A 12623-nucleotide genomic window follows, 5' to 3' on the forward strand; every position below is an offset into this window, starting at 1 on the left:
TCATACAGCATGGTGCCTATAGTTAACAATATTGTTATACATACTTTAAAATTTACTAAGAGGGAAGATCTTATGTTATGTAGTTCTTATCACACACACACAAAAATAATAATTAAAAAAGAGGTTGAGAGGAAACTTTTGGATGTGATGGATAGGTTTATGCCATAGACTGCAGTGATGGTTTCATGAGCACATAATTATTTCCAAAGCATCAAGTTGTATACATTGATTATGTATAACTTTTTATATGTAAGGAAGAAAGAAAGAAAAGAAAAGAACCCATTTTTCTGCTCCCAAAATATACTGAACTTTTTTCTTTCTATTAAAATATATATGTACATTATATTTTCATATAGTTGAGATTATATTAAGGACATGCTTATACTATATTAGTAAAATTCAGAAATTATAATTATCTATTTTTAATATAAAAAAGAGATAAGGCTGCAGGATATTTTATCATATGGACATTATTTAATCAATTTCCTACTGTTGAACATTTAGATGGTTACTAATTTCACACTGATAAAAAAATACCATGAAATCTAACATCTGTTAAGTAAAAAAGGGTGTCTGTTATATTTTTTGTGTTTGAAATATATCAGAAATAAAATTATTTAAAAAATACTATGTCCAACAAATCTATACGTAAATCTTTGATTGCACTTAACGGTCATTTGAAAATTATTACCAATACTTAATCATATTAGTCTAAATCATTCTAAATCAACCAATTAGACCTTACATACCTTTTCATGCTTGGATCCAATCAGGAGGTAAGTCGGACCTTGGTCTTTGGGGTGGATCACAATAGTGTAATGTGTGGATAAAAGACTTCGCCCACTAGCTTCATAATCTTCATCTGAATCACAGGATCTGTCAACCTCTTCAACTTTAGCCTCCCAGAGTTTGATCTGACCTAAAGGAAACTAAAGTAAATATAGTAATTGTAAGGAAGGAACTTTCTAAATATTCTCCTGCTAAAATTTTTCATAGTCTTTTTCATTCTTACCTTTATAAAGCATACTTTTTTTTAAATGAATGCTTAAAGCTAATTGGATTATCCACATTGTTACAAAAGTAGTAGCCACAACCAACATGCCAACTGTAATACTGAAGAACAATTTGAATACTAGACATTTAAGTTTTGTGGAAAAAGCAAGAAGCCACTTCCATACAGTGGTTTGGATTATTTATTTGGACCAAAATGACACATTACCTAGTCAAGCAATTCAGTCAAAATATTCATTTGACTTTTTGCCCCACAGAATTAATTTGATTAAGTTATTAGATCAAAAGGACAAGGGTAGACATAGTCTCAATACTATTCATAGAAAAAGTAACAAAGTTAGACAGCTGGTGTGAAGAAGTGTGATTAACTATTACTCTAAACCCCAATAAATGAGGAGTGTTTTGAGGCTATATACACATATATGATATATTACACATGTAATATATCACAAAAAATGCCATGATTTCTTTCATCTTAATTTAAGTGTAAGAAAAACATCCTAAAAATGATTTATATTAAATTTTACCTACTCTTCTACTGATGAAAACAATTATTTGCTGTGTAGAATATTTAGCATATTTGTTTTAAAACTTTTCTTTAATTAAGTCCATTTATTCCAGGAACACACACAGTCTGCTTCAGATGTACAACTTCTAAAATATTCGGTCAGGTTTGGAATTGCAGCCTGAAAAAGTTCATTGTAACTCCAAGGACATTTACCATCTTACATTTCCACGCTCAGGCCCAGGGCTCAGTGCTTGGACTCTTTTCCCATCTACACTCACTCCCCTGGGTGATGTCATCCAAGCTCATGGCTTTTGCATCAGAATGTATTAGCTACTCCCAAATTTATAACTCCTGACTCACACTAGCTCTACTTAGATGTCTAATAGCATTTCAACGTCACTTGGTAAGTCCTCCCCCACCACCTGCTCTCCTCAGTCTCTCCCATCCCAGTTGTTCGCAACTTGATCTTTCCAGCTGCTCAGGCCAAAAAGCTTGGCATCGTCACTGCTCCTTTTCTTGCTCTCATATTCCATACCCTTTTAGTCAACAAATCCTATCAGCAAATCTTTCAAAATATACCCAGAATCTGGTCTCTTCTCACACCTCCATTGCCACACTAAACCACAATCATCTCTCACCTGAATTACTGTAAGAGTCTCCTAACCAGCCTCCTCCTAATTCCCTTCAGACAGTAGCTGGAGTGTTCCTGTTAGACATAGGTCCGATCATGTCACTGCTTGGCTTAAAATCCTCAAATGGCTTCTCATCTTACTTGGAGCAAAAGCCAAAGTCCTTACTATGATAAGGTCCCCTGCGATTTGGTCCCCGTTACTTCCCTGAACTCATCTCCTATTATCCTCTCCCTAACGGAGTCCAGTCCAGTCACACTGACCTTCTCACTATTCCTCAAACACAGCCAGCATGCTCCTGCCAAGGCCTCTGCACTTGCTGTTCCTTTGGCTTGGAGTACTCTTGCCTCTTTTACTTCCTTCAAAACCTAATTAAAATGTCGGCTTCTCAGTGAGGTCTTACCCTAGATATCTTATCTGCCTAATAGCTGATTAATAGTAAAAAATTAATTCATTTGATTAAATGTGTTGTCTTTTATGAGAAACATTGCTTTTTCCCATTAAATTAATTACAGTTATTTTCTGAGTAGTTACTATATGCAAAGCACTATTCTGGGCACTGAGTGAAGAAAATTTACTTCTGAAGGAAAAATGTGAAATTAACTTATCTATACTTTCAGAAAAAGAAAGGCAGTAAAACAAAAGCAAAATAATAGGGCAGAAAATTCACATTAATAAATAAAAAGCAAGCTTTAAAAAATAGGATAAAGAAAACTAATTATACTATGATCATACATGACAATACTACCCTAATTGTGTGCTTTAGACATACCCAATCATATGACAATAAAGGTTCCACCCACCCCAATATTTAAAGGTGATTATTCCTTTTACCAGAGGATTTACCATGGTTCTATAAACAGTGAATAGACCGGGTGCTTTTAAATATTTTGACTGAATTTTTAAAAAGACACTGATTGAGATAAAGACAAATTGCTTCTGAAACATCTATAGCACAAAATGAAGTAAGCCTATACCGATTCACAAGCATTCTCAATACTTTTCCCGTAATTATAATGGATTTCTGTTCAGCTATCTACATTCCTCTGACTTGTTCCTTCTGTGATCAATGTTATCCATTTTTAATAAAAAACAAAATTATTATTATTAGTAGTAGTAGGAACATTTAAATTCTACTCTCAGCAAATTTTAAATTATTTTTCTATTTATAAAACACGAATATAGAAACTTGGTAAAAATAGAAAGTTATTAAAAAAAAGGAAGAAAAAAATCATCCATAATTCTACTACCACTCAACATTTTGGTATAGTTCTTTCTGACTTTTCTGCTATGTGTATCCTTACATAGATGTGCTGGACTGAGAATTATAAACTCAGAATCCCAAACTTCCTCTTCTACAGTCTCCCTGTAACTGCAGAAAAGAAGCTGGGAACTAAATTTGTCAGAATCCCCTTCCCTGCGTGGCTCCAAATTAGCGCTTGCCTGAGAGAATTTTCATGCGATGTGGAAGGTAAGGGTGAAAGAAGAGTCATTATTCTCCTGAGACAGCTGCAGTCAGATGCTTGGGCTGATGTGTCACAGAGGCTTCTCAGTAAACTGCTGAGTACCAGCTGCCTCTGTGCTTTGTGTTCAGACATTGGTGCTGACTTCTCAGATCTTCAGTGGCAGCTGCTTCCCCGACCTCTACTCCCCCAACTTTTCTAAAGTTATGTATGTCCCTAATTCTGCATTAAAATTGTTAAAACTGGGATACACAGAGTAGCTTCTGTTTTCCTGACTGATAATTGAGTTAGGGTTATACTGAATATGCAATTTTGTACTGTGCTTATTCTTGTATTATTTTTATGAGCATATTCCCACATTACTTCAGAGATATCACTCTCAATGGCTGCACTGTGTTAAGTACCAACCCGTGAGCGATACTGAGAATAATGGCATGCATTTTAAATATGGCTAGTCAGAACTGAGAGTGCAGACTATGAAAATAGAGCAGAGAAATACTAACTGACCTACATGGTCAGCGGACCAAGAAGTTTAGTCTCATTAACACAGTAATCAGTCATAGGCTGCTGTTCTGTGGAGCTGGCATCATTGTTTTATGCAAATACTCTTGGTCCATGTTAGTTCAATTTTTATAGTTTCAGTAATCCAAAGATGACATGGGGTATGCACAATGATAATTAGGTATACATTTCACGTTTGGAAGATACCCATCTTTTTTACTCTGAAAATGCAATAACTCAAGTTTTGGCGGGGAGGAGATTAGTTAAAAATGAACGAATGGGATATAGATATGCAGATGGATGGATAGATAAGTGGTATCTAGGGATTCGAGGGCCTGGGACAGGACTGGATTCTTTTCCCTTCCCAGCTCTTTTTTCCTAGCTTGCTGTTCCCTTCAATCAACCTTATCTAGTCTGTCAGACCTGGAAAATATGAGAAATTGATGTTGAAAGTGGGATAGAGGAAGACTTTTCTAGGTCTTAGAAGAAGAATTAATTAAAAGTTACTAAGGCTTATAATTAAGAATCAAAACCCCTGTAGGTCTATGATTACCTTAGTAATAAATTTTATGCAAAATTTCAACCTTATCAAAAATCCTAAAGTTTGAGCTAGCAACAGAACAGTGAAAGGGAAAACTTGAAGCCATAACAAACAAAAAATTCCTCTAATTAGCATATTAAAAATACATACATACCTTATCTTCTTGACTACGAAAATAATATAATGTTTTTCCTATAAGTGTACACCAGACTCTCTTGGAGTAGCCATGTTTTACCTGAAATCATATTTCAAAGAATTACAAATGTAGCTCAGAACTCTGACACTTTAAAGTATAGTTTATACACTTTATTTGAAGCTGTTCAGCTATCCAGTTTGCTTGAGATGTAAGTGATATTCCAACTAGACTATCCAAATGCTATTTAAAATTTACCCATTATAGTAGTAGCATGGTATGTTTTGCTTTGGTGCTCACCACTCAACATTTAACGAATGTTTACTATATGTCAAGTACTATGCCTAGGACTAAGGATTCAAAGATGCCAGTTTCACAAGTAAGTGTATTTCATAGCTTTTATATTACATAGATTTCCAATAACCCTGTGGGGCTCTCTGGGTTAACACTCTAATGTTAGAAACGAGACTGAAACCTAAGAATTCTAGTGATTTCCAAAATGTAAGAGATTCATTCATTCAAAACATTTGATGCCTTCTCCAGAAGTCATAATACACTAAACACATTTGATACCTTCTCCAGAAGGATACACACAAAATTGTAAAATAATAATATTAAAAGCTATTATTACATATTGAGTGCTTCCTATATGTCAGGAACTATGTCAAGTGATTGGGATGGAATCTGAATCTGATTCCTGACTCTGAATAGTCAGAGGCTGGTCTAGATACTGGGGAGACGGATATGAATGAGACACAGTCTCCTTCTTCAAGGAGCTCACTGCCTCGTGAGGAAGACAGACAACTAACCCAGCAGCATGCTACATATCTTCATCAAGAACACGAAGAGTTTACACGCCTAGTTTTTGGGGGTTATTTTTTTGGTGGAAGACATTTTACCAAAATTTGTACTGAATACCACAGGTTTTTCATTGTTTGGTAGCTTTATGAAGATCCTCACTGTGAGTTCCTCTCTGCCCCAGTTCTGCCCAGGTACAGGCACTGAAGATCTTTGCCAGACAGTCCCAGCTACACCCTCAAGCCTAGAAAAACACCAAGAACCCCATTCCCATCAGTGGGTAAGATTGATAACAGGCTCTGTTGCCCCAGACCTAGAATGCGGTGTGCCTGGTTGAGCTTGCCCTATAATCCCACTACCCTGGCAGCCCTGCCAACTTCTGCCTTGAGGCTTGACCCTCTCCTGCAATAGTTAGAGTGGGCTTCAATTTGGAGAGGCCCACCACCTGGAAACCAAGACACTGGCCGGTAAAACGAAAGCCCAACATTCCATTGTCATGCTTGCCCATGGTGATAAATACGAAGGAGAAAACTAGAGCAGGAAAGGAGAAGGAAGTGCCTGGAGAAGGAGGGACGTGTTTTACAATTTAAAATAAGGCGGTCAGGAAGGCATCACCAACACTGATTCAAGCCTTGGAGGAGGTAGATGAGCTATGCAGTCACCTGAGAGAACACTCCAGGCAAGGAAGCAGCAAGTGCCAAGGTCCTGAGACGGTGTGTGCCCATGTGTCTGAGACTAAGCAAGGAAGGGGAGAGGTCACTGGGGAAGGGGCAGTATATGGGGATGGGGAGCACACATATTTTGCAGGGCCCTTGTAATAACATAACATTTAAACGGACTGCTCTGACAGTTGTACAATGAGAAGAATATAAATTATTGCCACAACGGATTTTACAGTCAGCAAGTCACGACAGTAGAAAAGGCCTGGATTCTGAGGTCAAATGGACCAAGGCTTAAATTCCAGTTCTACCACATACTGGATGGATGATGTCCTCAGGCAACTGACTTGACCTCCCAAGTTCTGTCGTTAACATGGGATTACTGTACACCTCATTGGGCTGTTGTGATGACCAAAGGAGAAAATGTAAATAAAGGATACTAGTAGTTACTCAATAAATGCTTCCTTCCTCACTACGCATAAGGAGAAGTAAAACACATGTTTCGTTTAAAGCCACAAATGCAACCAGCCTTTGGGCTTTCAAAACTATGGTTTAAGCAAACAAATAACTCCACCATCTAACAGTTTGATGGATTTAAATGTTGCTTGAGGAAAAACAAAACAAAACAAAATGTCGCATTTGGCAAGACATGTTTCGGTTTAATTAAATTTAGAAACATATATTTACAGATAAATATCCTGGAAGTTTTAAACAGCTTGTGTTATGCAGCTTTTTTTTTCGTCTTTTAAACAAACTCCAGAAAGGAGCCTTACCAAAACTGAAGAATAATGCATCTGGCTATAGAGAGTATACTTTTGAAATGATTTATCTTCAAAGAGAACAATGTGTGCCTTTGAGGAACTACAAATTAATGAAGACTTCTGCCAACTTACAGTAAAAGCTGTGTTTTAAAACATAGTCTTTTTATGTACATCTGATTACGTTAAGATTTCTTCCAATTCTGACTTATTCTGAAAAAATCATAATAAAACAAATTACACTAGAAGAATCCTCACAAAGATTTAAAGACAATCTCAAACCTCAAGGCTTTGGTGAACTAAATAATTGAAAGAATAAATTTTTTTACCTTGAATCCATAACAAAGTTACTTATATCAGTTCTCTCTGAAACTTTGATGACAAATAGTGTATCATATTCTGATTGGCCTTTGTCATCACACAAAACATAAGCTCCCATGGTCTTCTCCCCTCTCCTATATTTTCATGCCTGTAGCCTTCTCCACCACAAATTCTGCCACCTGTCTTGCTGACTTCAGCATCTAGGTAAAACTCTTGTGATAATAATAGCTAGCACTTTTGGCATGTTTATGATGTGCCAGGCACTGTTCTAAAGCACTTTACATGCTTAAATAATTTATTTAATCTTCCCAGCACCTGTGAGGTTGGCACTATTATTATTGCCACTTAACAGAAAAGGACACTAAGGCACAGAGCCTCTAAGTAATCTATTCAAGGTCACACAAGTGGCGACTGTCAGAGGCAGGACATGCACCCACGCAGTCTGGCCCCTGAACTCTTGCCCTAGCCTCTTTGCTGTACTGCCTCCCTACAATCTTAACTCATAGTTCCTTGCTCTCTTCATTTCTAAAAACCTTTGCTATCCTTCCATTTTTGCCATTCATCCGCTTGGCCACACCCTGGTCCTTTTTCCTTCATTGGGAACTGCTCCACTTCTGAAATTTACATTCTACTCTCTGATCCCAGCCTTCCCCCAGCTCCCACCCTCCTACTCACACCACTCCTATTCTTTGACCTCATTCAAAACGTTTAAGTCCTCCAACCCTTCCATTTTATTCCAGTTTATCAGTTCCCTCCTGGCTTCTCTTCCTTCTCCACCAACCCTGGATTTGATATTTGATCACAAAACAACTCTTGCTCTAAAACCTGTGATTATGTTGCATTCCCATGCTTCTAACAAATCCACTCAACAGAATTTCACCTCCATTTGTTTTTAAGTAATCCAGTGGAGCGTGTAGGAAGAGAAAGAAGGTTACGGGAGGTTTTAAGAAATGACATTAGCCATAGTTAATAACTGTTGAAACTGGGTAATGAATATATGAAGGTCCTTTCTGTTATTCCTTCTACTTTCACATGTGTTTGAAAATGCCCATAATAAAACACTGATTTAAAAATCATCATCTTGATATGCATAAAGCAAGTAAAATGTTCATTGTGGAATTTAGGTGGTGGGAATATGAGTGTTCACTGTAAAATACTCTTCCAACTTTTCTGCGTATTTGAAAATCTACATAATAAAATGTGAGAAAAAAATGACTATCCTCACATCACTACAATGTAAAGTCTCTGCTCTTATTTCTGAGCATCTTAGAGAAAAATAACCAACATGAACTCAAATCACTGAAGTCAGGTGGGCCCTCGGTAAATCAATCTTTCTATCTGTCCTTGGGTATATCCTACTTCCCTTATTCTCAATCCTTTCCTTTACTCTCATGGAACTGTCCATTGGCGTAATCTTCATAAAAGAAAGCCGAGGACATCAGACGTGATTTCACTCATTGCCCCACAAACTTAGATTTTCATCCTTCTTCACCTTTCTGCAAGTCCAGCCCCTCCACAGTGCCCTCCCGCCATGCCTGATCACCCATTTCTTCTGGACTTTGTTCTTAACCTCCCACTTCTCTCTCCCAGCTTCCTCCCTTCAATTTGGAAACTCAAGGTATGCCTTTCCCATCTGAAAAAGTGCCTCTCCTGACACCATGTTCCCTCCCGGCTTGATTCTTTCTCATGTGCCGGAAAGTAAGGACAGTCCTCCACACTCAATACTGCACTTACTCATTACCTGGTTACCGTTCAGCATACCTCAAGGCACTTTCTGCCCTAGCACTTGACCGCATCTGACACTACAGATCACTCCCTCCCTGTCAACCACTCCACCCCTGGCCTCCAGGACTTACTCTCCAGGGTCTCTTCACACATCACCTTTACGTGCCCTCAAATTTTGGGAACCCGAGTGTCCCATCAACAGTCCCCTGCTCTTCCCACCCTACACAGTTTCCTAGGTGGTTTCTCTTACTGTTGTGTTTTCAACTATCATATCCATGCTGACAATTCCCCAAATCCTTCTCTCCAACCTAGCCCTCTCCTCTGATGGAGACTGGTGTTGCCACTGCCTCCTGGACTTCTTAACTCAGGTGTCCTCACAAGCTCTAAACATTGACAGTTCCCAAAATAACCTTTTAGTCATCCTAAACTGCTCCTGTTTTCTGAGCTCTCTATTATCCGGCACGGTCTTTCACCCAGCCATCCTTATCTCTCCCACTTCCTAGTCGCTGAATTCAGTCTAACGGAAGACTTTACCTCCTAACATTATTCAGATTCACCCTCTGGTCTCTTTCCCCATGACCAGTTCAGAATCCCATCCTCTTGAGGAAAACCACTTCCACTTACTGTTCTTAGAACCTCCAGTTTGCTTCCCACAAATTCATCTTCCTCTCAGCAGAGTAATCTGTTAACAGCATGAATATAGCCATGTCCCTGTTACAAACCCTGAAGGGTTCCACAACACCTTCAGGATGAAGAACAAAGCCCTTAACAAGACAAAAAAGCCCTCCATGATCAGGACCCTCCAACTTTTTCTCCAAAGGACTTGCTCTTCGCATAGGTGGCACTGCTTTGAGATACTGTGTCTTTTGTTCGTGCTGTCTTCTAGCCCGGGATACCTTTCCTTGTCCGTTTCCAAAATTAATTCCTACTCCTCCTTGGAGACTTGGCACAGGCAAATCTTCTCTGAGAAGTTGTTCCTGATCCCACAGTCTAAATTAGGTTTCTCTGTGACCTTATGATGCATGTCAACAATAGTATTTTATATATATCATTATAAATATGCTGACGTCCTTTTCTTTCCCAATAGATATGAGGCTCTCTGAGGGATGGGGCAGTGGCCTATTCATCTTAATACCCTGCAGCTCATTGCCTGACATGTGGTAACTGCTCAATACATTTTTTTTAAATAAATGAATTTTTATATAGTAAATGTTCTTCCAAAGCATTAAAAGTTGCAAGAGTGACTGTCCAGAATCAAATTAGTCAAGTTCTTAATATCTACCTAGATATTTCTGTACTTAATAATAACAGTGTGACAACTTGGAAAAGCCTCCTCCCCTCCAAAGTATTCAAATGCTGCTCTGCCATATCTGGGATTGTAGCCTGAACGTGAGCTCAGAACAAGTCACTCAGCATGAGTTTTTCTCTTTATAAGGCTTTGCAGGTGAAAATATGGGGGTGGACAAGCCTTCACAAATGGTAGGAAAGAAACCTAATAAGCATCCTGTCTATAAATTCTAATGGTTTAGTCATCTGATAATCACATCAACTTATACTCATTTAAAATGCAATTGTGAAATGGGAAGCAGGGAACAGCAGAAATGTAACTGGAGTGGAAATTGACAAGCCATGCCAACAATTAAAAATAAGCAAAAAAACAAAAACACTAATTGTGAAAGAAGTAACAAACCCTTAGCCATGAGATCATATTAAAGCTTAAGGGTTTGATAAACATAGCCCTTGAAACAGGAGGACACCTAGTTACTATGAATTAGAATAAGAATGTGATTTAAAGTGGCACTGTGTTCGTTGGAAAACATATATTAGCACAATACCAAGGAGTTCTCAAGCCCATCAGTAACTGAAAAAACATTTTCATGGTAATGTAATGTTTTGGAAAAAAACATAGTGCATCTCTATTGAATGTATTGGTAATTTTTTTCTCCAATTTTTTTCTCCGGTCTTTGTAAATATTACTGAAGAGCACCCACCTACATTCCCACATTAATATTAAGTATAAATTACATGGTGGCATAGCTCATCTACAGCTAAATTTTTCACCTCTTACATAAATAAAGTACATGAGTGATGAGTGATGATGTAGAGGTTACTTTTGTGGGTAATATTTTGCATGTAAATATCTTATTGTATTGTTCTAAAAGTGACCAATTGAACTCTTTAAAATTCATAAATAATATTTATCTTAGTGTAAATCAATATTTCCTCATTCTAAAAAATTTAGAAAACAGAACTAAGCAAAAATGAAGTAAAAACCACCCAGAGATATCTAATATACCTTAGTATATTTCTTAGTCAGACATTTTTCTACAAACATGTTTACCAAAAATGGCATAACAACCATTTTTATGTATTTATGGTAATACGCTATTTTATCACCTAACAATACATCATAACTTATTTCTAAAACATTAAACATTCTTTTACAACATTTAAAATGACTGCATAAAGCATTACCTGATTACATAAATATTTATTTAAAACTATGCTCTACTCTACATCTAAGTTGATCCCAGTTTTTCTTCATTATAAACCATGATGTGCAAGCAACCTTTCTGCAGTAATGGAAATGTTCTGTATCTTGAGAGAGTGACAGTAAATATCTGTCAAAACTGATCAAATTCTGCACTTAAGATCTGCATTTCAATGTATGTTAATTATATCTCATTTGTTTTAAATAGGAAAGAAAAAATCATGCTGTGATGGACATCCTCATACTTAAATCTTATGCAAATTAAGATAATTTCCTAAGCATAAATTTCTTGGACTGAGATTGCTGGATCAAAGGGTACGTATATATGTTCATAAAGCATTTAATATTCATTCATTTATTTGTTCATTCAAAAATATTTACTGAGTAAACACTTTAGCCAAGACATTGCCAAATTGCCTTCTAAAGTAATAAACTCACTAGCAAATTTCTTAATTTGTGTCAATACCGCATTTCACACTTTTAAAAGAGGTCCTCCCTTGATCAGATTTTTAAAAAATATCCATTATTTCTTGCTTTTTAAGAAAATTATTATTGATAGTAGAACGTTTTCCCATATATTTATTGATCATTTGTATTTCTTCTCTCTACTGTCTCTACTTCTCTCTCATTGTGTCCTTTGTTCCTTCCCCTCACTGGTATTTATCCTTTACTTACTGATTAGAAAAAGCTTGTTTTTCATGTTCAAATACCTTTCCAAAGCTTCTCATTGGTCTTTTAAAAATTCTGCTTAGAGAAATTCTGATAGTAAGAACATTTACTTTTTTTTTGTTTTTGGTTGTGCCACACAGCTTGTGGGATCTTAGTTCCCCGACCAGGGATTGAACCTGGGCCCTCGGCAGAGGTTCTGAAAACCAGAGTCCTAACCACTGGAACGCCAGGGAACTCCCAAGAACATTTACATTTTTTATGTAGAGTAGTCAAATTTATCATTTTTCATCTTTATGGTTTTTGTCTTTGGTATCATACTTAAAACACTCTTTCTCACCCCAAGATAACATAAATACTCAATATTTATATTCTCTGATGCCCACTTTTTATGATTGGGGGCTAATTCCATCGTTGCC

General features: G+C 37.1%; 1 protein-coding gene across 4 annotated transcripts in view; it reads right to left on the reverse strand.

Moving 5' to 3' along the window:
• The window catches only part of PLEKHH2 (pleckstrin homology, MyTH4 and FERM domain containing H2), a 123086-nt gene that overhangs the window by 36559 nt on the left and 73904 nt on the right, over positions 1-12623 (reverse strand). For 3 of the 4 annotated variants that reach the window (XR_014235098.1, XM_082357989.1, XM_082357988.1), the window contains exons 16-17: positions 4808-4888; positions 750-929 (exon numbers count right to left, since the gene is read on the reverse strand). Coding sequence is in view for 3 of the 4 variants with exons in the window: in XM_082357989.1 (XP_082214115.1) it covers positions 750-929; positions 4808-4888 (261 nt within the window). In the remaining variant the exon portion in view is untranslated. The remainder of the gene's footprint in view (positions 1-749; positions 930-4807; positions 4889-12623) is intronic. The other variant, XM_082357990.1, reaches the window with a different exon arrangement.

Source organism: Balaenoptera borealis (genome assembly GCF_965194805.1).
Source record: "Balaenoptera borealis genome assembly, chromosome: 15".
In the NCBI taxonomy this organism is placed as follows: domain Eukaryota; kingdom Metazoa; phylum Chordata; class Mammalia; order Artiodactyla; family Balaenopteridae; genus Balaenoptera; species Balaenoptera borealis.